Source organism: Aythya ferina (assembly GCF_964211825.1).
Source record: "Aythya ferina genome assembly, chromosome: 2".
Lineage (NCBI taxonomy): Eukaryota > Metazoa > Chordata > Aves > Anseriformes > Anatidae > Aythya > Aythya ferina.
This window is the reverse complement of record NC_140297.1, coordinates 9,557,819-9,584,280: the sequence shown is the minus strand read 5'-3', so window position 1 is coordinate 9,584,280 and position 26,462 is coordinate 9,557,819. Positions and strand designations below refer to the sequence as shown.

General features: G+C 35.3%; 1 protein-coding gene across 4 annotated transcripts in view; it reads right to left on the bottom strand.

Moving 5' to 3' along the window:
• Positions 1-26,462, bottom strand: part of UBE3C (ubiquitin protein ligase E3C) — a 79,493-nt gene that overhangs the window by 34,637 nt on the left and 18,394 nt on the right. For all 4 annotated transcript variants that reach the window (XM_084509492.1, XM_084509494.1, XM_084509493.1 and 1 more), the window contains 10 exons: positions 25,827-26,047; positions 25,382-25,536; positions 23,608-23,795; positions 17,059-17,145; positions 16,203-16,360; positions 15,195-15,427; positions 10,402-10,506; positions 9,225-9,312; positions 5,624-5,721; positions 2,142-2,274 (listed from right to left, as the gene is read on the bottom strand). In XM_084509492.1, the coding sequence (XP_084365618.1) occupies positions 2,142-2,274; positions 5,624-5,721; positions 9,225-9,312; positions 10,402-10,506; positions 15,195-15,427; positions 16,203-16,360; positions 17,059-17,145; positions 23,608-23,795; positions 25,382-25,536; positions 25,827-26,047 (1,466 nt within the window). The remainder of the gene's footprint in view (positions 1-2,141; positions 2,275-5,623; positions 5,722-9,224; positions 9,313-10,401; positions 10,507-15,194; positions 15,428-16,202; positions 16,361-17,058; positions 17,146-23,607; positions 23,796-25,381; positions 25,537-25,826; positions 26,048-26,462) is intronic.

The following is a 26,462-nucleotide window of genomic DNA, read 5'->3' as shown; positions in this document are numbered from 1 at the left end:
ATGGAATGTCCTGGAGATTCCAGTACAGAAAAGGAAAAAAAAGGAAGAAAGGAAAAAGAAATGCTTGCACATTATTAAGCATATGACAACCAACCAAACAAGAACACAAACCCACAAGAAACAGACCAGTGTATTTCTGCTACTGCAAAATAGTTTTCTTCATGATCTCAGTTAAAGTATTATGAGGAACAAACTTCGAACAGCTCTTTTCTCAGTGCCAACAGAGAAACTGGATGCCTCTTTGAACAATGTCCTGTGCTCCCTCCTAATCAATTCTAGAACCTCACCTATTGCGTGATCCATCTCCCAGATCGATTTTAATCAACTTGTTCTACATAGTCTTAAAATTGCATCCCGTGCAATTTTCAAGAATTTCTTTTCTGTCTCCCACATGGTGCCTGACCTATTCCAGAACTAATATTATTTGAAAAAATTATAGTCCCAGAACACCAGCTTTTTAAAAGAAGTCTAATGAAAACTTCTAATGAAGTTTTGATTGATACTAAACAGCACTAGGGAATACTATATATAAATGTGTATGTGCATACATACACACATGCACTAATACAGAAGTCTTCAGATTTCAGTGGCAAACTACCACTATGGCTTCTTTGTACCTGTAAACAGTAAAAATACACCCCAGGTACTGGATTCTGGTTTTGTCTTTCCTGAACTCACCAGGTTTCTAGAAGTACTTTTTTTCTCTATTTTTTCAGTCTCTCAAGGGCTGTCTGACCTTCCAGAATTCTGACTATTCTCTCTGACCTACATTACCTGTGACCATGCAATACATCCAAGTATCTAGGCTGTCTGACTGCAGATTAAGTCAGGGAAACATGCATTCTAAAACTGCTTTCATAGTTTAGTAAGACCACATTAAATATGATGATTACTTCATAGAAAACGTGTTTCTCAATTAAAGCTACATTCTTATAAACAATAGCTTGGCTTGCCTGTCACTTGACCTTGTATCATTCAAAAGCTTCGACTGCAGCTTCTGAATTGTATTTTTATACACTTACTAGGTATGGTGTATAAAAACAGGGATGGTGTGGGACAACATAGCAGAGCAGGCTCGATTTCTTCTGTTTTTAATTACAATTAATCTCTCTGTTTTGAAGAGACCATTTATTGAATCATACTAAACTCATTATGATGAAACTTTTCAGAACCAATAAAGAGACTGAACTGAATGAATTGCACATGTAATTTCCAGATGATTATCCAGTGCCATCTTCCTGATTAGCCTTTAAAATTTTCCAAAACCAGAAGAATTCAATTTAAATTTAATTTAAATCTTTGATAGATTAGTCTAAAAATATCTCTTTTGTGTAGTTATAGCTTTAAACTGAGGTATTTAAATACAAAATTCTCTTTAGAAATAAAATAGTATCTTTAACTGTACCAGAACAAAGGAAACTAAGAATAAAACACAATTTTATACAAACCCAGAAAGCCAATTCCTTTTCTTCCTCCTCTCTAAACTATGTAGTTCTCCAGGAGGAACTTATGCGGCATAGCAGGTGAGATTCAGACAGTAAACCTCAAGTATTTGAGGAATAATCTTTCACATGCAAAAATACCATGTAATTAACAATGACTGTATTTTGGATGGCTCTACATACAATGGAATTTTGGCTTCCAGTGTGGCCATTCTCACACAAATTCACACCCAGGTATGATTTAAAACAACATAGTAAAATATATACTGCCACATATTGCTACTATTAAGTGGGCTGCATAGTCCTTGTATCAGCCACAGCATACCTAGCAAATCCTGCGCAGCACAGACGTTTTGCTGACACTGACAAAAAAAAGCGTTATTAGATAATATCTAATTTAACTATATAGATGAATATATAATTTACAGCTGAAGATAAGTGAAAAAGAAAAGCCCCACAAAAGTAGGCCTGAACTAAGGAAAGGTGTCTTAAAGATAACAGGACGGATAGTCAAAAAGATTATAATTACTTTGTGAAAACAAGGAGGTGGGTTTTTTTTGTTTGTTTTAGCTTCATAAGGACTTTCATACCCAAGAGCTGACATGCTTGTTACATATTTGCTTACTTTCATTGGATGTTAATATATGGTGAGAACGATTAAATGTGTTAAAAGTTCTGATAACTTCAGTTTGAACCTACCATTTTCAGGAGAAAGTTTATCATAAGCATCTTCATAAATATAATTTCTCCTGATGGTGACGTTAATTCCATCCAAAAATGGCCCATCTCCTTGAACCTCTTGTTTATCAGCATAGATCAGTCTTTGAAAAATCTGTTAAAAAGAGCAAAGAGAGAAATCAAGTCACTGTACAGATGTAAATATTCAATAAAACACGGTTACTGACTATTATTAGTGTCCTTTGAGTTGCTTTTGGGCGCTCACTTTAAAGTGATTTTTACGCTTTGTCATTGAGCTCCAGAAACATGACACAGAGCCATGTCCCAGTGGAGGGGAGGATAGAGGACAGACACGCAAAAACTCTTTCATTCTAGGATACCATTCTTACTTCTTTCTACATAGAGGCCCATCTACAGACATTGTGTCATTCCAGCTTCCTGTCCCTAACTTTCAGAGTTCTGAAACGCAAAGTATTAAAAAAAAAAAAAAAAAGTCACAAGGGTATTTTGAACACACAGAGGCAATTCTCAGTACTAGCAAGCAATTGTTCATTTTGTATTGCTCAAGAACATTCCCAGTAGTAAGACAGAGGTGTCAGTATAAAATAATATAGCAGGTAGCGCTGCCTGAGCATCACACCAACTAAAGAAAACTAATGCCAGCTGAAGTACAAATTGAATTTCACACTGCCCCTTGGCAAGCCTCACAACAGTAACCTTTTAAGAGCTCACCTGAAGAGTAACTGTAACTGTGTTTCTATACCAAGATGTAGCATGGCTTTTTTCCCCTATAAGTAACAAATAATGTTCAACACGTCCCCGTTATAGTGAGTAAGTGTATGTTTACTATGTCCTCTCTTGCATCTTTCCCATATTCAATAAATACTTTAGTACATTTTCTAAAAGATATTATTTCCCAATAATATAAGAACCTTCCTAGTTAAGAAATAAATAAATTTAATTTATTAAGATTCTCCACAGATGCTTCTGTGCATACACACACAAATCATGAAAGAGAGAAATCTGACAACAGCAGACAAAGCTAGCGTAGACTAGCATAGAGCCTCCAATCTCTTATTTGCATGGACAACTGTAGCTAGTGGAAAAGATGCTTTCCTAGTAGGAGAGCGACTCCAACCAGAAGGATTAGTGTAGACAATGCCAGACTTCCCTAAGGTGTGCAGCAAAAAGCCAAGAGAAAACAGCCATAAGCTGCAGGAAAAGAAACACTGAATAGATGCGAAGAAAAAAATAAAATCAGAATGAGAGTGGTTAAGCACCAGAAAAGGTTACACAGAGTATGAAATCACGATCTTTGATTCTGAGCATCCTGATCGACCTTTGAAGCTATTCCTGTCTGAGGATGGAGGTGGACTAGAGCACCTCCACAGGTCCTGTCCTAAATTTTTCTACAGTTTTATCACATCAAGACATAACCACTGACACAGTCCTTTTACAAACAAGGCATGAAAATATGCTCACCACCATTCTCTTTCCTGAAGCACAGCTGGATATGATTTATTAACTACTGCTACGTAATACTAGATGGAAAGCGTTTGGGGGATCTCAGAGCAAAATTTGTCTTGACAGAGTCTGGACTCCTAAATGATCCAGTGTTCATGCATATACAAGTCCTGAAAGTAAGAACCCTGATGCATAACTGAAGCATTCACAATGCCTTAAGAGTAACAGATGGAAAGTAAGCAATGCTGACTGAAGTACACACCATAACATCATCATTTTCAAGCTGACAACAGGATGGGTTATGGAACTGACAGTGAAGTACACTGAAAACTGTCTGAACAACTGCACCTAAAGGGTTACAATCAGTGGCACAAAGTCCAGCTGGAGGCAAATCCCTAGTGGTATATCCCCATAAGTGGTGTAACCCATGATAAAATTCAAGTTACTGCTTCCCATGCAGAATCAAGATATTTGATGTAGTTTGCATTCATTGCTATATAGAGGTAAGGATCCAACTGAGAGCTGCACACCAACGGGCTGAAAGGCCAAAGGGAAAAACATCGCCTGGGGTGAGTAGGGTGGAGAGCCTACCATGACACTGGACCAAGTAATTGCCTTTGAGAGTATCTAATACTTGGCAATTTGAAGTAAAAATCCTACAAAGAAGTTTTTTTTTTAAAAAAAAAAAAAAAAAAAGAAAAAGAAAAGGTCACATGGAGCAACTGACACTGAAACAGCACTGAGCTGCATCACCAGGCCTGTTAGAAGTGATGACAACTGGAAAGAGAGGAATTATCTCCCTCCCTTACTGGAAGTTGTTTTTAAGAGCAGCGTGGGACTCCAAAGCCATGTTGTCTCCCACTACTACACAAGAAGGACCACACTTATTCCAAAAAGCAGTTTAAGATGATCTCGTCTTTGACGTAGACCAGGAATATAAAAGCTCAGTCTGTACCTTTGTTCTTCTCTGCAAACTCTCATCTAGTTTTTATGATTAAAAGGATGTTAACCTTCAAAATTAAAAGCCAAGTTTCAGCTTTTGTGATAAAGCAAAACAGGTTTTATGAATTCCAGAAATTTAAAATATGTACATCTTAACACAGCTTTAAGATGCCCAGAGGTTGTAGCCAGTTGATACACAGGCCCCTGCTTCAGGTCACTTCCAATTGTTTTGCTGTAATCCTTGTGCAGTGTTGCCATATGGTGTTAAGATTTTTGTGGGAACAGCTGTTTCACAGTAACCTGAAAAAAAACAGTCCTTTTCTATCAAACCTACCATTGCCTTTTTGACAGATACTGATGTACTTTCCCTACGGAGCTGTTCTTCATTCCCTTGATGGTGTCTTGTAATTTAATGTTTCCAAGACAGTTCACTGAGTGATTTTTAAGTAATACTTTTAACAACAAAAACAGTTCAAAAATGCTATAGGTTTTTAAAAATATATAATGCAAATTGAAATAGCTGATAGAACTAACAATTACATATTCAAAACCTAGAAAATATTCAAAACCAAGTACATACAGTACATGAATCTCAAAAGTTTTAAACTACATACCCCCTTAAGTTCAGCTATGAACATAAAAATTTAATCTCTAGGCATTATTTTCCTAAAATGGACACCCATCACCTCATTCTGAGTAAATTCATCCACTACACAAAAGTCTCCAGTCTTGACCTTGCAATGTTTCCTACAGCTAAACCAGTTAGAGCTCGGCTTACCACAAGAGGGAGCAATCACATAGATCAGTCGGGACTGAAGTTTATTATAATAAACACATTACTGCTCTCCTACCTTGGAATTTGTGTTTCTAATTTTAATGAAATTTTTATAAATGGCAATATAAGTAGTAAAAAACAGGAAAGTAATCTAACTTCACATATTCAGTCACTACACAAACGCTGTAGAAAAACACTATGGCGTATTATATCCTTTTGTAGGGAAACAATCCATTTTCTACTTATTTAAGTGCTCTTATTACACTTATTGGGGGGAAAAAAATGAAAAATACAACTGAACATAAAATTAGAAATTAGGTACCTTTACTCTTTCTTCAAAGGGAACTACAAAAGGTAGCTCTGTCAGAATTGCAAGTTGTCGTTCTTCAGATACAGAAAGAGGTGCTGGTTCCAAACCCACTTAAAATAGAAATGAAAATTTTAAAAATTTTGGAAACAACAACATTTTTTTTTTTTAAATTCAAGTGACTCAATTTATCTTGTGTAAAAATACAGACATTAAAATAGTTTACTTACTAAACAGTAACCCAAAGCCTTACCTTTCTTTAAATGTTAGTTTCTACACACAACCTGAAATAAGCAGTCTAAACACATTGAAAACAAAATGCGTTTAAAAATAAAGTACTCCTGCATTTTTAAGTTTCTTCAAAAGAAGAAAGTTATTTTCTTATTTGAAAAATTAAAATGTCAGTAATAAGAAAAAATACATCACAGAAGACAATTATGAAGTAAGTCATTATTATTTTCATCACAGGAATACATAATATTCCCATCTCAATGATCAAAAAAGTTTAAAAGTACAGCACTTTGAACTACACTGCTTTCAACTAGAGCATCTACTTCCAATCAAACCCCTTTTAAAAATTCAGGATTAAACCAAATGTAGTGAAACCAACAGAAAAACAGCATTTATTTCAATGGGTTTTCTCTCCTAACAGCAAGGCTACAGTAATCATGTTAAGTCCTAGTGACTACTGAAATACTGAAGAGAACATCAAGAAATTCTATAATCTGCTCAAGAAGAAAAGATTAGAAAAGAACTCAAGAAGCCCCAGCTACAGACAGACACAACTGTCACCATGCAGCTACTCTGAACCCCCTTATACTACTCTGAACCCCCTTATACACCCATACGCCTTAGAGTGATGCACAGCAGAGGTAACAATCCTGCTCTAACCTCATGGGAAGAACCTCAGTTGCTGAGCACCTGTGAGTGTAAATTAATTGCAGCCCAAAAAATGCTTACCAACTAGATACTGTGATTAACACCTACCTAACTTCAGTCCTACAGAGGGACGGGGGAGGTAACTCTAGCTTGTTTCACTTTCATCTTTAGTAACCATCTCTTTTAAAACTAAAAAAAAACCACAAACTCTCAGAGCCTGGACTATTTACAGACTATATCACAAAACTGAGGTAACTGCTTCCTGTCAGTGCTCTTTTGTATAGGTTATACTCACAGTTTCAGTTTTTCCTTTGGCTCCTATACCTGTGGTGCCCAGCTTCTTGCTGCCCTTCTGCTATTGGGCATTTCACTATTCATTAATTACATGTTTTGTTGGGGTTTTTGTTTGTTGTTTATTCTGCTTGTTTTCTTGTTTGTCTTTTTTTTTTTTTTTTCTTACACTCCTCAAAGCACTTTAAGCAGGGATATTTTAAGCACCAATTTAACATGACATGACCCAAGCACACCACTATACTTGATGTATATTCATTTGGGGCAGGTTCCAACATTGCAAGCCTTTGGAATCTCTGATAAAATGCTTATCTGTGATTACCCTGAGTTTACTTAGTAAACATTTTTAATTAAAGTCAATGTATTCTGCCTATTAAGCTAAGGGTTAAAAGCATTTTAAATAAAAAGTGCATGTACAGCAAAGGTAAGCTACTACATGACTTTGACAGTTCAATTATTCCAGTCAATTAGTCAATTTTATCTGCATTTCTCCATCACAGCTTCTTTCTTTGAAAAGAAATATGGGATGGAGCCATCAACAGAGGGCATTTAGAACTCAGTCTGCCATTTAAGTAAATGAAAAAGCACAAATAAACATGGCCATATGTGATTCAGCAGTACTTTCACGCTAATTGGCTTTAACCCAGATGGAGTCAAGAGGGCTCACACAAGTCACGTGCATGTTGTTACCTGCTTGTTTTCACACATTCATGTTTTTTTTTAGCCTGATTTCTTATCAAAGAAGGTTTATATGAACGTGGTGTCATCTTTTCTCACCATCTTCCTTCCAGCACACCTTCTGAACTAACAGCTGAATTTTTAGTTTGACAGAGGAATAGAGGATTCAAAAATATTCCCTTTTGCAGTAGTTTGCAACTGGGTGGAGAATAGAAATTCCTTTAGTGACCAGATTACAGAAACAGCAAGGAAAGATCAGTTTTTAATCATCTCTGCTCAATATGTCAATTTGTCTGCTTGACAGCCAGGAAAATTGGCATACGTAGCTCCACATAAAGCCACAGCCCATGTGCTCCTCATCCACCAACCGCCCAAACCAATAATGGAATGGAGGGAACTGATGCTATTATGGGAAGGGAGATGAGGGAGAGGCTTGGGGTACTGTATGTTTGAAGGGAAGGAGACAAGCAGACTAATAGCATGGACAGACTCTGGGAGCAATAAACGTGGAACAGGTCTGACACGGGGGAGCTGCAGACGGAGGATGCCAAGAGTAGAGCTGTTCAGAGGCATGTAGGTCAATGGAAGAAGCTGGTGTTACTGCTATAGGTTCTGCATGAGATAGAGGATACAAGCCTATAGAAGCCAGGCAATACTTTAAAAGAAAGTACAGGTTTCCAGAACTTTTTTCTAAAACACTTGCTTTTAAAATTTTAGATTTTCAGTCGTTTACAACAGGATATTTCCAAAGAGAGAAACTAAGCTGAAAAATCTTGACAAACCCGTTGTTACCATATTAGTCTAGTTACTGGATTATCAAAATAAACTTAAGCCTTTCTAACTATTCACATAACATTTATCATTAACAAAAGTCACTGGGTTTCAGCCTTGGACAAAGCTGTTAACAATCCTGCAGAGCTCTACATTAGCACTAAAAGGCTACAGTCTCCTGTAAATGATCCACCATATCTAGCTGCAATACTCAGGCAGATGACATCATCTTGAAGCACAGTATGTACGGACTCTCACAGATGAACCATTTTGCTGCTTAAAGGCCCCATTTTTAACTCTTTCTAAAATCTTCACAAGTATTAGTGATTTAATGGTTTACCTGAGCATAGCAAGGTAAAATTCTAAAATAGTGAAGATACAATGGTCTGAAAAGCAGAAACAGGCCATCCACACGAGAACACACACTGATGCAGTTAAACCAGTCTATGTTTTCCCTTATAGCTAAGTTGGTCCAGCTCTCTCGTGTTTCTTTAGAAGTTCCATAGTCTAGGTATTTTGAGTTATTCAAGGGAATAATTTTCTGCCTTATCCAGTTAGAGGCAATGCTTATAAACAGTAATTAATGTCCTTAATACTTATGGTACCAGTCTGTTTGTTATAGCTCAATAAACAAGTTTCTTCATAGTTTACAAGAAAAACAAACATTTTATGTATTACACAACCTTATACATTTTGTACCTTATGCAACTGCCTTTTATACATATTCATACATATATTTTTAATCACCTATCATTTGCACACCTTACTAATATATGCACAAAAGCAAGCAAAAAACAGTGGAAACTCCAGGAAAGCTGTTATACAATAAAAATTCTAAAGACACAAATATATACAAATAAAGTTATGAAAGATTGCTTTGCTTCTGGCCAACACTTTAATACAAAACGTTCAGCTGAACTCTATCAAAGGTACATTTTCTTTGCGTAAGACAAGCTTATTTTAACTTAGCGAAGCAAACAGACTGGTAGCATCTTACCATCCAAAGTCGATTGCAATGGTCCTATTCTTCCCATTCTTCTGACTCTCCATACATGTCTAGCAGATGGCACATAGAGCTGCGTAACCTAATAGTAACATTATTTTACAGTTAAACATTATCTAATTACATTTTAAGTATATACATGAATTGTCACATCCAAGAGTGTATCTGAATCCTTAAGTATCTTCAATTCTAATCCTTCCTCCTTATACATGTACCTTAAAACTGAGCTGTAAAATTAATGACAACCTAATGTAACATCCATGTATCATTTAAAAATACCATCAAATGTCACTTGAAATTCTGCTAGTTAAGATACTACAGAAACCAAGTTTCACATCTTGATATTTGAAATAAATTCTCTTTACTTTAAACTGAGAATCAGAATAGCATTGCTGTTTCCTAACCCTAAAAGCTACAAAGAACTGTCACACAGAGAAACGGCAATCTTGAACACAAGGCAAGAAAATAAGCTGTCATCAACATGGAACAGAAGAGTCTATTGCTAACTGTTCCCGTGCAAAACTTCTAACAGTTAAGACATCTAATATTTCATGGTAGTTTACCTGAGGTAAAACCATCTTAAGATACAAGTTTTCAGTGATTCAAAGTGAGTCCTTACACGTTCACATGAGCATTTTCTTTCGCATGCATAAGAACCTTTTTTTTTTTTTTTTTTTTTTTTTTTTTTAAAAAGAAAGGTCAAACAATGCCATTTTGTTCAAAAACTTTTAGGAACATGAAGTAATTTCTATGTGAATTAAGTACAACAATGCTATTGAATTTTATTTTAGAAGACAATTCTGAGGTATGCTTTCCTCTAGAAAATAATCATTTTATTCCTACTTTGAGAAATGCTTAAAATAACTGGAAAATAAAATGAATCAAAATGGTACATTATTTTCAATTCTCCTTTGTTATAAATGGAGATTAATTACAATGATGCACTGTAGAGCATGTTCTATTTCATGGAATAACAACGTGATTTAATGTAGAAGTTGCGTAACAGATTCGAGACTTCTGCATTCCAGACAAATGCAGCATTACCCCATGTTTGAAACCACATGAAATCTGTGCAACTTCAGTGACACTGATATTGTTAGGAATCAAGAGCTTTACCATTTAAACTTCAGCACCAGTAAGGCTACATGAAAAACAGTATTAATACACTTACCTTATCTGCTTTGATGTTTTCTTGCTCTGAGAGCCAGTGATTTGGTGGACAGAAATTTCGCCTTGTATCTCTAGCTTTCAACATTTTCACCAAGTTTGTGATGACCTAGGTGTAAGAAACACATGCATACAATAAACATTTAGTGAATGAAATTCTATAAATCAGAAACTAACCGAAAATCTTTCAGCGATGTATGAAATCAATACTTATTCTTCACTAAGTTGTAAGAGCTTCCTTTTATACTTAAATACTTCAGAATACCTTAGAATACGAGTAAGTAATTGTGGTTCACTAGTAAGCCATCCAAAAAAAATGGCTCATTAAAGTCTCATTATAAATTTTAAGACCTAGGACTTGGTAATCCTAGGACTACCCTTCAAAATTATATGCCATTGCCATTTTAGGGAAGTTTAACACATCATTATCAACGTTAAATTCCATCTTTAAAGAAAGTAGCATGAGACCGAGTTATTTAACACTTTTTTATATAGATTTTTGTTTCGGAAACTTAAACACGTGAATAAGTGTATGTTTAGAAGACACAGGTATGTACCTATTCTTTACTATATCTCATTCCAAAACATATTCTGCAAAGTATGACCAATTCGTAAGTTCTCTTTGTCCACACGGAAAAGGATTCTTATATTTCTGTGCACCATTTTTCAAGGAAAATGATCCACAGAAGAACAGAACTTCTGCTTACCATCTCAAGACAACGAAGATCATATACCACAAGACAACAAAGATGAACCACACCACACAAGACAAATCTTACAGATCAACTAATAAACAACAGTAGGTATCCTTTAGACATGCAAGGTGATTCTGCCTATAGTTAATAAACTTAAATAACTGGTTTTAAAGGCAAGGCTCTACATTGTTGGGTCCTTTGTACTGACCCCATTTTCAAGCTGAGTAAAGGAAAGATCATCTCATCTTGAAGGAGCCACCAATTTATCAAGTGAAACATCCCTTCAAGGTTGTCTCAATTAGAACAGCTCCTAGCTTGACTAGCTCAGTTGTTTATACCGTACAGATCTGTATTCAGCTAAACCCTACCCTAAGATTTTTTAGGGATCCAATCTTAAGGGATCCAATGTACCAGATTCATAATTAAAGATGCTTCTGAGAAGCACCTATGCCAAGCCTGCTGGAGAACAGATTACAAAATGACCACTTCCAGAAAAAAAAAAATAGATATTCTTCCAGTAGTCAGCATAAGAACCATAAAATTTTCTACAGTGTTAAAAATAGACATGTGGTGTGGCTGGTTGTAATTTTCATTTAATGTATATACTGTGTTATAAGTAAAGCCCTTTATGGTGTTGAAGTCAGTAAAAGCCCCTTTCCAACAGCAAGTGTAAGCATTTACCCAAAAGCCATCTACTGAAGGGGTTTAATAAATTTTTGCTTATCAGCATAGTATATGATGTTTACACCCTTGTACCACCCAACCACAAACAAGTACATTAGCTTAAGCCACTATTAAACCACTATGTTTAAGTCATTTTTTATTCACGAGGAGCTCTAATGATGAAAGAATTCTGTCATTATAATAATCACAAAGTCAGAAAATGAGAAAACAATAGGAATTTAGCTTATATACATCTGCATAACAAAATTAAGCTACAGGGAAAGTGCTTATCATGGCCACTGGGGTGACTTGGCAATTTTAGTATTTTTCTTGGTAATTACCTCCAATCCAGAAAAAAAAAAAAAAAAAAAAACAAAACAAAACATAGAACAATCAAACTAACAACTACTCCATCACAAACACAACTGTCACACTTGGTTGTGTGCTTTCTCCCCGAAACAGGTTCAATATATATTCAATACAGAATCAACTTAGTCCAACAGTAAATAAAACAAAATTAAGTGGGATCAATACAACTTTAAATCAACAGCCTTAAAGAAATTATCTCTGTTACGAAGAACAGCAATCTGTTTACTAACTTAGAGTTAGAGCACTTGAAAAATGAATAGAAGCAAAGCCTACTCTGTAGTAACCTTGCTAAAAACCAGCCTTAATAGGCAGGTGTCAAGAGTAACAAAGAGTTTAATGGGCTTTCTGAAGGAATTGGTCTAGATACTATACAAAACACCTTTTAAGAACCAGTTAGTTGTGAATAAAAGAACACAGAAGAATGCTATTAAGAGAGCTGTCTGATTACACAGGAATTTTCATCACCTTGCCCATATAAAATCCAATGCAGGCGAGATGAGTCACTGAAACTCTATGGTCCTATTGCAACTATACTAGTAAAAAGAAGGGGGTGGGGAGGTGAAATTATCTGGATGAAGAGCCTGCTAACAAAGTGTTTTACAAGCAGAGAAAGAATCCTTAATGAAGATTATTCAAATTAGGTGAGATTGCAAGTGTTCTGAGTGCACATTTATTCCATAGATATAACTCCGATCTAAACTCAGGATTTGTTTGCAGAATTTTAAAAGTATATATGTAAAAAAAACACACTTAAATAAGTAACATTACAATGGTAATTTCTCTCAAATAAAGCCCCAAGTGCAATTAGCCCTCAAATTTGTAGTTCCAAGAAAAAATGACAACTTAATTTAATAGGATTAATACAAGATTCTGATATAAATCTTCTTTGACAAAACCTGTTTTCATGTTCTCAGAAACTGAGTCGTTCTGCAGAATTTGTGACAGTTGACTACAAGTCATATTACACCAGCCATTCTGCTGAACACTCTTCACATGATAAATCCTACTATTTCAAAGACAGCCAAGCTGTGAGCAAATAGCATGTAACTGTCAGCAGTCACTCTTCTCAGGTTTGCTCTTACACTATGGCAGGAATGCATTTCATTAGACTCAGGAGCATGGAAAACATGCAAAACAAGTGTGAGAAATTAAAGCACAGATGATAGAGAAGGAATGTGCTTTTTTTTTTTTTTTTTTTTTTTTTTTTAACTCTGTGGGCATTTTGCAAAAGCTTTGGGAAGGACATCTGAAACACCTGATGTAATGTAAGAAAAAAATATTTCCTACTTCAACAACTTAAATTTATGATGAACTACTACAGTTTTGTTTTTATTTTTTTTATTTTTTAATTTTTTTTAAGAAGATATTGCTGCCTGCTCCCTGACAAGAAGCTATTTGGAAGTTGCCCTCCAGAGCGGAAGTCTTCAAGATTAAGTAAACTTTCGTTGTATTGAACTTGTATTTCAAATGATACCTTTCTGAAGAAGTAAAGAGAAGCTTTATTACTTGGAAATATGTGTAGTGGAAATGTAAGAATATAATATAAAAATTACTTGGAAACTTGTGTAGTCCAAGTTTAGACGAGTTTAATACCTGCTAAAGTGGGCCAGAATAACTTGGGATTTTACAGCTTGCTGAAAGAGCAATATGATCAAATTCATGGGAAATATAAGAAGCTAACAAAAGGATTAAATAAGACAAACTATGTAGAATAAATAGAAGATGGCATGTTATAAATTGAATACATAGAAACCCCCCTAGTATGCTGTTCTTCTCACAGAAATAGACATATTGGGGTTTTCACTTGTGACCTTTAAATTGAAAGTTTATTTGGCAATTTAAAGACAAGTAATTAAATTAAATCGTGCAAACATATATTAGATCAATCTGTGCAAATTACAGATTCAGTGGTGCATTAGGACTGTATTCAATGCAATCAAAACATTATCAGTTACTCTCACTGCTATTAATGCTTATGCTCATAAGTGAAATGTGTTGTAAAATCAGACAGAATAGGCTGGATAGAGGCTATCTTAGACTTGTAGAATGAATAAGCATTCCTTAATTAGCCCATCAGGTTAAGTGCAAGCCTTAATGGGCCTTTCCTAAAGTCTAGCATGACATCTTTCTCCAAACATGGCCAAGAAGAAAGTTCCATTAGCAATATTAATACAAGCTTAGTTGATCATTTTCATTCAATTAACTTCTTTCAATTAAATAGATAGCTTGACAAAAGCAGTGATAAAAGACCTGAAGGGACAGCTGATGACTCGAACTGAACATTAGTGTGCGAGAGGTCGCCAGTATTAAACGGACTGTAAATCTACCATTCAATTTGGAAAATGCATTTCTTCTGCTCCCACTTCTTTAATGAGCAATTTTAGCTGACTAGATATGTTTGCTGCAGAATTTTCATGACAAGTCAAGCACTCCTTTTTTTCGGCAACAGTTATATTAGGTCTTTTTCCTGCCAACATTTTCAGCTTCTCTTAACTCATGTCTTAGGATGCCACGGACAAACTAGCAGAAATACATTGGTAGATATCCAGAAATGATGTACATTAAGTTTCAATTTGCTAAGCCAAATTCGCTGTCTCCTTAGTGTTCCAGCAAGCTCAAAAGGAGTACCACCATCGTATTCTATTAAAACCAACAAAACCAGTGCAGGCTAGTAACAATTTCATGAAGCCTCTAACACTGAAGTACCAGAGTCGTCATATAATTCAACTAGAATTGCACACCTATGTAGTGTTTTATAGGCACATGCTTAAGTATCTTGCTGAACAGGATTTGAAGTTTAAATATATTCTATATAGTAACTTTTTTTTTTTTTTAAATAAACACATTGAACAGGAAAATTAAATTAAGACATTAAAAATTAAAATAATTTGTTACAGTTATCAGAATTACTCAAAGTTTAGCGTATATGCTAAAAATCAACCTTCCCAAATCCACATTCCTGATAGCAACTGTCATAAGAGTGTAATCAGGAAAACTGAACTGTACCCAGTCTCATATATACAGCGTAAATCTGAAAATTTCATCTGTTTTGAAAATTGACTCAACTTACCTTGAATAACTGAATCCATCTTTTTTGTTCCGTCTGTATACATTGCTGCATTTCTGTATTTTTTGTTACTCCAACACTTCTAAATGCTGCAATATATTCCTCGCGAACTTCTGGTTTTGTTTCTGGATAAGCCAACTTTATGATTCCTAAGCACGCATCTCGAAGGCAGCGTGATAATATTACAAGCTCTTCTAGTGTAAAAGGCATCATTGATGATTGTCTTTGACCTACAACTACATAAAGTACAAATTTAAGTCTCCTTCACTAACTAATTCTTGATTTTGTTATTAAAAAAAGACTGATTTCCCTGGAACTCATATTCACACAAAATCTAAAGCAGAGGAAAAACATCACACAGAACAAGCACACATTTATAAAGGCAATCAAGCCTTGTAACTGTTTACAGACATGGTGATTTTATTGACAATATTTTCTTACTCTCTTTTGTGACTCCTGCTATGTTATATGTTTGAATTAGTCTACATATTCAGCCCACAAGATCTTCATTCTTCACTATCTCATTAAAAGTGATCATGATTAAGAACTTCCATATCAGACCCTGCAAAGCTATGGTTCCCATGGTGCAGACCATTTTTTCACTTTTTTTCCTAAAAGCAATCATCATGAAAGAACCAGATGACAGCTGAGTGCTCAGGGGACTATCAGCAAGTCAACCCAGAAAAGCCTTCCCCACAGATGTCAGCAAATCATTGCCCAGGGAACCCTAAAGCTGTAAATTCCAGATGCTAAGCAGTTCCCAGCAAATTGATATGGCAGCAGCACATTTGTTCTAGAATTGCCATGTTACCGGCACATGGTGAACCTCTATCTTGTATGAAAAGCAGAAGTGGACAGCCTCGCTTCTTAGCAGAGGATCACCCAGAACAAACTGGATTGCATGGATTTAGTTCTCGAAGTCTGATAGTTCCTCATTTTAAATAACCTTACACACACACAGTAAAAAACTTTTCACAAAGCACTGCTATCTAGTATGCTTGAAACTCTTACCTTCTATAGGATCACCAAAAAATTCATTATCATGAATAGAAATTAGTGAATGACTAAATAAAGAACTAAAAAGGTAGAAGAGAGGGATAATTCGACTAGAGTCTTCTAAAGACATTGGAGAGCCTCTTGAAATCACCTGAAGTAGTGGCACCATAGACCTTAAAATATAAAATGCAAAATTAAGAGACTGTTAATTAAACACTTAAAAAATACACATTAGCTTCAGCATTCTAGTAAATATTCACTAACAGTTCCTAAAACAAAGTAAGGGCTGCTGTCTCAGTTTAATAATTACTATAGACCTTTCCTGCAAAATAAGGCTCATGTCACTATAGTATTTCAGTGTCTTGAAATACATCAAGTTTAGTGTTAACATAGACTGCAGATATTTTCTGGTTTAGAACAGAAACAAAGCAAAACCAGGTTAAGTAACCTACATCTTCACATGGAAGAAATCTGTAGGTTTAATGCCTCAGTTCATGGGAACATGATTCTGCCACCATCACTTTCTGGACTAGTTAAGTATATGTGATAAAACTGACATACTTGGGAGCTAAGCCTTTATTATACTGACTGATGCTAGTAAGCACTCCAAGATCTACAAAATATCCGTCTTAATTTAAATCAAGATTTATTTACCTTTAGTTTTTTTACAACCATCCAATTCCTAAGATTTTGCTTAGTTTTACAAAGTCATAGAACCTCTGAGGTCAATGAAGTAGGAGCTAAGTAAACATTACAGCTTTGTTTTCAATCATTTTGCAGACTGCCATCACACCACAAATCGTTTCATTCTCTCTCTACTAGATATTCTGTTTTAACAAACACTCAGTTTCAGAAGTGGTATAATACATACCCTGTAATCATTCGTGTAGTCATTGAAGATATCAAATACCAAAGATGCCTCAGGAATCTGGCATTAAAGGCTAAACTATAAAGAAGCCTGAAAGAGGAAGTTCAAATAAATAGTGTCTGCCAAAATAGCGTATTCACAAAACACAATGCTTCTATCAGAACTTTTCTGTCAAGCATTTCTCAAACATTAACAATTCGCATTTTTAAGAGGGGGTTCTTATTCTAATCAAATCTGATGAAAGCCCCAAAGCTGAAAAACAAGCATATAATCCTTGTACCTAACACACAGTTCTCATTAACTCAGCAACAAACTGTATGATATGGACCCAAATTCGCAGTGTACTGCAAAATTAAACACACATTAAATAAATGCAACACAGTTATTTTTCTGAGAATTTTTGAAATGCTACTATGGAGAACTACATTACCTAATAAGGAGGTCACTTCTGTGGTTTATCTGACATTAAGATACACAGAAAAATTGCTAAAAGTAGATTAAAACACCTTAAAATTGATACTAGAAGCAATTATAGAAGTAACTACATAACAATAAACGTGCATATGCACAAATCAGTTCATACAGGATTGACTTTAACCATCCTATTTCAAACATGATTTGGGATGACAAACTTTTTATAGAAATAGACAATAAAGAGCTTCTTAGAATCAAAATATGTCTGTTTTATCCCCTGTTGGAAGCAAGATTGATAACAAACATCATTTGAAACATTTACTGTCTTCTAGAGAACCAAACAGGACATGACCTATTAAACTATCATTTTCCTGATATTGAAGAACCATATTCAGTTATCTATCCTAAGTGCTACTTTCCAAGGTCTCCTAATCACTATTAGACTAAGTAGATATTCAGGTCCATGCTGTCTCTCAGAGGTCAACAGCTCCATAATATCAAAATTTCTCATGATCAGGCACACAGGAGGTAGGAGGCTACGAAACAGGAGCAGGGAGGATAGACAAGAAGGGTTGTCTGAGAAAACATGATTTATTACAGACCACATGGATAAATTAACTATCACCAGATGGCAAAAGAAAAGGAATTTTCATTAAAATTCACATTTCATTATGGAAAAAAGTAAAATACTCAACAAACACTTAAACATTTGAAAACAGTTTAAGCAACAATTCATTTAAAGACATTAAAACAAAAAACCTACACACCCACACACAAACAAATTTTGCATAGTGTCACATGCCTCTAGGTCTCCACTTAGTGGACCCATTTAAGCCCTGTAGGCTCTTTTTGCTGCCTTCTCTAAAGTACAGCCTCTCTCATGCATCCTCACAGCTAGTCCCTTCTTCAGGCTCTCATTCCATACACATCCACCAAGCCAGCTGTGCTAGGATAAAGGAGCACTGGTAAAAGGCAGAACTCTCCACCCAACAGAAAGGTACAGGGAGTCCCACATAGAACAGGAGCATGCAGAAGGAAAAATGAAAGACAAGGAACAAGCTTTGCAGTGCATTTTTGCTGACATACCACTCCTCTTGTTTCAAAACCTTCAGATTTTAATTCCTTGCATGTAATATATAGAACAGTACCTTTAAAAAGGAACTGGGAGCCTCACGCTACAGAAGCTGCATGCCAATGAACACTACTAAACCTGAGTCTAATTTTACACAACTGCAGCTAACATTAATTTTACAATAAAACATTACCTTTAATTAAGTCCTACTCTAAGTATGCAGAAGTTTTTTTCTGAAAAAAAAAATCAACTGAATTTGACCAGTGAGAATTTAACTTCCTTCTAGATTCACATTATTTTGACATTTGGGTAGAAATTGTACATTATCACGTAAGGAAGGGCTGGTTATATCAAGATAATTTAGAAAAGAACAGATTTATATCCTAACGTTTAAATATCTGAATAATAGCTTAGATATCTCGGTTTCTGCGATGAAAAATTTCTTCACTGACCTTCAGTTTTCAGTTTCATATTTGAAATAAAAAGTAATTTGGCACAGTGCCACTAAGTCTCAGAGGGCTTCCAAGTAAAAACTTGTTAATTTTACAATCATCCCTGGAAATTATGTAATAGTTTCAGCAGAAATGAACAAACATTATGGACACTGAACCCATAATAATGTAATTTTTTCATTCTAGCAATATTCAGCAATAATGAAGGGAAAAAAGGACAAACCTTAAGAGCTTATAATAATAACCTTTGACTAAGTTTTACCCATTTTTATTCCGTACTGGTGATTCAGGCAGCCAACTGTAGCAGCTGCTACATTTTGTGGCGTAATTCCAGAAATACTGGCTGCATTCAACTTCCATGTTTCCCCTCCCTGAATATCAGGTTAAATACACCATGCAAAGATGGAAGGCTGTATGATAACATCTTCTATTTAGTCAATACAAAATACCTATGAAATATGAAGCAGATGAATTCATCAATTCTAAAGTTTCCATACTGTTACCAGAAAATAAACATGAAACTGTCCCAAGCATAGAAATTGGCTTTCAAAATCAAAGGTAACGATTGTATGAAACTAAATGAATAAACAATGCAAGGATGGCTCTGAGAAGTCGTATCTTTGCAAAGGCTGGAGAAATTGCAGCTGTGCCAAAAAAAAAAAAAGTTACAATACTTTTGACTTCAGGTGAAAAAAAAATAATCCACAGCTTTTAGAGATCAACTGAACTTAATGTAAAGCTTGAGTGTCCATACAGTCTTGATCACTTTTTTCTTTAAAGGAACAAGAAGTACTATCAACTGAAGGGAAAAAAAAATTATCTTTTTGTTTACATTTTTATACTCTTTAACTCAGGGGTTCATTTTCATTAATTTGTACTATCCTAAAAACAAAGCAAGGAGATAAAAGTTTAAATCCTGAGTTTTTACTCCTCCCATCTTCTTGTTCTGCGTTTCCTTGAAAATCTTACTTATCACTGGAGTTTGGAAGAAGAATAATTTTTCAACTAACAAAAAGGATAAATTCTTCTTATGGAAGTGGAAAAATGAACATTGTCAGCTCAGGCTACAAGACTGTTAAATTCACTGCAGAGATTTCTGTTAAATATCTGTTTTAAACATACTAAATTAAATTATATGCTCCTAAAAGTATGAACAGCCATTTACTTAGAACCTTGTTTCTCTCCATAGGTATCTCATTGTTCACAAAGGCCACATGATTTATGTGTACTTGCCAGAAAGGTATTTTGGGCACCTCTGTTTTTTTTTTTAAAAAGTGTCAAATTCCTCCTGTGCAATGGGACAGATTAAATGACCCATTAAGCTTAATTTAGCTGAGGCACCACTACAAGTTAATTAGTTAACGGCAAGATTTTCAGTGGAGGTCATAAATTGGGCCCAGTTTCCCACTGAGACCATTTAAGTTAATGAAGAGGATACAACAGATCGAGAGGAGCTTGGCGGGCTGATAAAGGTCACTGTTGCATGGGCAGGGGCTTTTGACACCTCAGGGCTGCAAGGCGTCGCAGGTGAGGGATGGCACGCACAGCCACCCTTCGGTGAGCTGCACCTCCACCGCTCTGCAAGCTGCTTTATGCTTCTGCCTCTCTGCGTGTCACACCAAGAACACGGAGGAAAGCTTAGAGAATGTAAAAGCTTCATATGCTATGATCATGGTTTAAGAAAAATGCAAGCCTAAGAAAATTCCCTAAAGAATTATTGCAATGGCCTTATAAACAGCCTTCTTCAGCACACACGTGAAGACAGGCTGCTCGTGTTACACTAGAACAGCAGTTTGCTAAATAATTGCCAACTGCAGGTTAAACCACAGGTTAAGATTAGCTGTGTTACGTAAATTAAACCGTGCTAATGTACGGTCCCTATTAAACAGCTAAACTAAGATTAACGATCACCGTGGGCCACCAAGCAGATGGCCGATAACTACCAAGTGCCAAAGCGAGCTCAGTTCACGTTGCTGGTTACTATTAAACCCTAATGATAACCAAAAGTCTATGGGATTAAATTATCTTCCCCGAATATTTTGCAGAATCAGAATTTACTAGTTATTTCAAGTACAGCTTTAATGAATAGAAATCTTGGGAATCTCTTCAAAATGGTGATGAGAGCTATACTATAAAATTCAAGATTTTTTAAGAAAACATTTTATTCAGTAACATCTATCAGCTTTAAACTTTATAGAGATGAAAGCCCTGCCCCTCTGAAGAGGAATACAATTCCCAATGACTGCACTGCAATCACAATTTTATTCTACACCTCCCATTTGGATTCCTGAACAGCAGCTACTGCTCAGTTTCTCTAGCTTTGTGGCCTTTTTTTTTTTTTTATTGAGCTCACTTGCTTCTTTCCAGAACACATTCAGAATTTACTGATAATCTCCTAACGAGGACTCAAAGCAATGCTTTTTTCATAATCCAACTTTGTTGATGCACAGCAATTTAAGAATGCTAAATTAGAAGTTTTTAGTAACACTATTTTAATACACCACTAGCTTATGGAAAAAATAATAATAATTTCAGTCTGAAATAAATATTCTACTTATCATCAGTCCCACTGGAGCAGGTATAAAGGTAGCAGGTTAAACACAAACAACTTGCTAACTCTCGTAAATGTGAACACTCTTGCATCTACATATCATTCAGAAGGAAAACATGAGCAGTAAATACTATTTATTTTTGAGGTGGCTGTAGTATAAGTTTCAGTTCAGTTTGGGGACGTTTTTTCACACACAAAAAAAAAAGAGGACACCACAGACAAAAATGCATAGATGAGACTCACAAGACACCTGCATAGAGAATATACTGAAAAAGACAAAAAAGCAGTGTTTAAAGAAGTCCTAAAGTAGATGGCACAGAGCACAGCACAAACAAAGCACCACCAAAAAAAAAAAAAAAAAAAGAAAAAAAAAGCTTTGTTTACCATTTCTGCAAGATGAACCAAAAAGAACATTCAGAGTTACTGAAATACCCAAGATCAAGGAACTATTTTGCCTTACCTAAAGCAACATAACTAATAGAAGCTGTTATCATTTAAGTAAATATCAAAAGAGCAGAGAACATCCTCTCTGATAAACTCAAGTACACAGAATAATTTTAGAGTGGGGAGGAAAAAAGGACTGACAGTCTGACTTGAACACACACACACGGTCTCCAGAGTACGGAACTTCAGAGACTTGCTTTTTCAATTCAAACTATACTGTACTCTTGGGTATCTTGTTCTGGTCTTTCTTGGTGTCTGTTCTAAAACCCAAGAAACCACCTGAACTAATGCAGTGACACCAATGTTCCTGACAGCAATTAACATCAGCATCATCCCTAAAAATCACTCAGATATACTGAGGAGCCGCAAGAAGAAAAAGCATTCAGCCTTAATGAAGAAACTCTGAGTTTCTCATCTTTTTTGAAGCAGGTAAAAATTCTCAAATACGGCTTTTCAGAGGAAACAGATGCCATACTCATATAAGTAAACTTCTGGGTGACTTCTTTACTCATTGAGGATCCTTTCCACACAGTTCAGCAGCAAACCTCTAGTCAAAGCAGCAATGCATGTAAATGCAGTAATTACTATCCAAGGCAATGTACGTCTTGCAACAATAAAGCAGCCATACTAATTCAACTGCTGCTATGATCTTCAGGTCTCACATCCTGCTCTAATGCAATTAGTCTACAAAGAACTAATTACCCTAATCGAGCAATCACAGTTTCACTGACATCTTACTTCCTCTAACAGCTATAAACACCACTGGGTGAAGATAGCACCAAATTAGTTTTCTGTATCACTGTTTACAATGCAGTTTGAGTTGATTATGTTTACAACATTCCCTAAATACTTAGTTTACTACCAGCAACTACGTACTTACACAGAACTACTCGTACCACAATAGTTTTAATACTTATGGGTCTTTGATGATAAAAGGGTCAAAAATCTTCCACTGTTAGTAACAGCTGTGTTTTGTAGCCTTTATAAAATAACAAGCTGTTTACTTCCACTTTAGGTTCCAGAGCCCTTCCCAACAACAATTTTCAATAGGTAGGAATAGCAAGGGAAATGCTGGTTATATACTGGATGGTGTAGAGAATAAAGCAGTTTTTTGTGCTCAGCTAGCTAGAGTGGACTGTCTAATCTGTATCACTCAAAGTTTTAAAAACAAGCTAGACAAACTTCTACTAGAGTGACACTTAACGCTGCCTCTGAGCAAGAAGATGGAAAAAACTACTGCTCGAGAATCTTTCCAATCCTATTTGCATGTGATTTTCTGATCACAATCACTATCCATTCAGTAGTATTTTATCATCGTGTTGGGGACTAACTTATTGGCAACTCACCAAGCAAACCAGGGGTTTACACTTTCAAATTCAGTGATCAGTCCATAAGGAGTACAATGAACAGAAAGAAAAATAAATCAGAGAATGAATCCAAGAATGAATTCACTCTTTGGTTTATCTGGAATTCTTAAATTCTGAAATTCTTCTTTATTTCAGCTGATCATTAAAGAACTCGGGAAAAAAAAAATACAGTGTATCTAAATGAGTCAAGTTTATCCAGTAAAAACAATTTTACATCTGCACTACAGTTTAACATCACTTATTTATACTTGCCTGACTTTTGGCACCATCATTCGGTGTTGCACCATTAGCGTGTGGCAGATTGATGCCATCAAGGTGAAGACCTCTTCACTAGCTGAATCTCTCCAAACCATATTCAACAGGGTATTTGTCTGCTGCTTTGTGTCCAATTTCTTTAGACATTCCTCAGTTATGTACTGAATTGATATTCTCCCATCACCCTACAAACATATCAAAGAAAAATGTGAAGTATTTTTAAAGATTAAGCATCCCCCTTTAAAAAACATATATACTTCAGAATTTTACTAGAATATGAAGATTTATTGTATGATAATACAACACGAGCATATCTGTATATCCTAGTAGTGTTCTTGAAAGTGTCATACCTACGAGCCAATTTAAATCCCTAGGAGGCAAGTGTTGGATTGGAGTGTCAATCTTTTCACTCAAACCAGTGGAAAAGATTCCCTTTAATGTAAGCATGCTCTTCAACACTCAGATACAATAAAGCAAGATCCTTTACTGGCATAAAATATTCAAATAGTCATCTCTTCCCCACTGACATCATCCAGCATTGGACATGAAATACAGAAAAGGATGGCTACAGTAAGTTCCTTTACAAACAGTATTTTCATAAAATCCATGGGTTAACAAACTTCTGGCTGACTAATACACACATTAAGCTAGTAAAAAGAAGTATGCAAAGAGAAATCCTGTCTCCTTTTTTTTTTTCTTCTTTGTGTTTGTTTTGTTTTTTAACTTCCTTTCTCTATCCAGTCCAACACAGCAAACCATACTCTGGTTCAATGAAGTATAAAAGTTATTCAAGTTCTTTTGTTGTTTCTGTTTTTTGTTTGGTTCTTTCTTTGTTTCAAGTAAGATGGACATTCATGAAAATATGGCAAAAAATTAAAGACCCACAAAAAAAACACAGAAAAGAGAAAAAATACACTACAACAAATAGTATTACATATTGAAGTTTCCTCAGAGCAAACAAAGTCATCCACACAGATGTTTGTTTTTCCTTATTTTGTTTTGATGACCCCCTAAACATGGTGTATTACACACACTCCACAAGAAAAGACTTCACACTGCATTCATCCTCTGAATGTCAGTATATATTGGGAAATTATATAAAGGCCATCAATTGGTGAATTTAGATCTCTCCAACTCTGGTTGTTCAAAGCCTTGATCTGAGCATTAGGAAATTAGAGTTAGCATGGGTTCATTTTACTAATGAATATTTTACAATATTTTTAAACTACAGTGAAGAGTCATATTTATGCTACTCTCTATCATTATTATAGAAAGTAGGTATTTGGGCTTTGAAAGAAGTGCATATATTTCAAAGCAGAGCTAATTCTACAGGGTAAATACCATGGCTGACCATAATTTTCTCATTTCCATAAGAAAAAATGAGAAAGGTCATATTGGCATGTTTCATGATATCTTAGTGTCACCACTAGGATAAAGAATGAGAGGAATACAGTCTCCATAAAATACAAAATTAAGACAGGTCAGCTGAAACTTTAAAAAAACAGAAAACAAGCTCTATCCTTCAGAAGCCACACTGCCTGCACTAGAAGATTTCTTATTATTTTCTTATTATATTAAAAAAATGCAAAAACCTTTATTAATTATTATTAATTTTATTTGATTACTGTGAGCAACCATCTACTTTTAAGAAATAAACATGCTTCCTGCTACAGCTAACTGGAAGAATACTGGACTTAGAGTGATCATGTTTTTGCCTGTAGTTACTACTACTATAAACCAATCTAATTGAAGGAAATTCAGTACTGCTTACTGGTGTAGTTGTCATTTTGCTGATCTCTTCATCCTCATCTTCAGAATCACTGGTTGCATCCTGGCAATTTGTACCAGCACTAGACACAGGCAGCTGAGAGAGGAAAGTCTGGAGTACCCTCAAATATACAAGTAGTCCTTCCTCTGAAAGGGATCCTATACCGAATATATTGAAATAAAACATAGTTAGCCAGACCATGCTATATTATAATTTACTTGAATACCTGACCAAAACCACATGATGCTAAAGCCTAACAATTAATGGCATATTTTGCTGAAAAGGGTAAAAATGGCTAATAAATAAAGCAGATGTCTCAAATGCTTGTATCCACAAACTGTCTTTTTTTTTTTTTTTTTTTTGCTAAGCAACGAACTATGTTATGGAAATACGTAACACACTAACTCAAATATGAAAAAACAATGAATAGGCCATTTAGCTTTCTCACCCAAATACATTTCTCCGACTGTTAACACAAAGTAAAAAAGCCATGGGGCTCGATCACTTTTTCTCAAGCATCCATTTTCTGCTAATAATAGTGCATTCAGAAACAGTTCGTAAGGGAAAACGGTCTGCACATCAGCAAGCGCTGGAATGATGAAGTGGAATATCTGATCTGTAAAAGGTGCTGCCACAAACTCCTCTGTGAAGGCTGCAAAAATCTGTTGCCTAAAATGAAGAAAATATGTCTTCATAGAAAGCACAGGCAGTATGTATTACAAGTACGTTGCAGTATGTCGTACAAGTACATCCACGGAATGACTGATCAATTTTGCAAGTTTGAACACATTCATCAAGAAGACTGCAAAGAGACATTCCATAAATTCTGTACCAGTAAACTGAATTTCTCAGGTTTCTCAAAAAGGCACTTCCTATTACATCCTTTCCTGATGATCTTATATGTAATTTTAGCCTTTAAACTTCCAATGAACTCATGGAAAACTACTCTGAAATTAAATTTGTCACTTACCTTGAAATAAAAAATTAACAAAAAATTCCTGTTTTTTTCCCTAAAAATATAAAATAAAAAATACTGTAACAAAAAACATCACACGCAATACAGACAGTTTCATTTTAGTTCTGT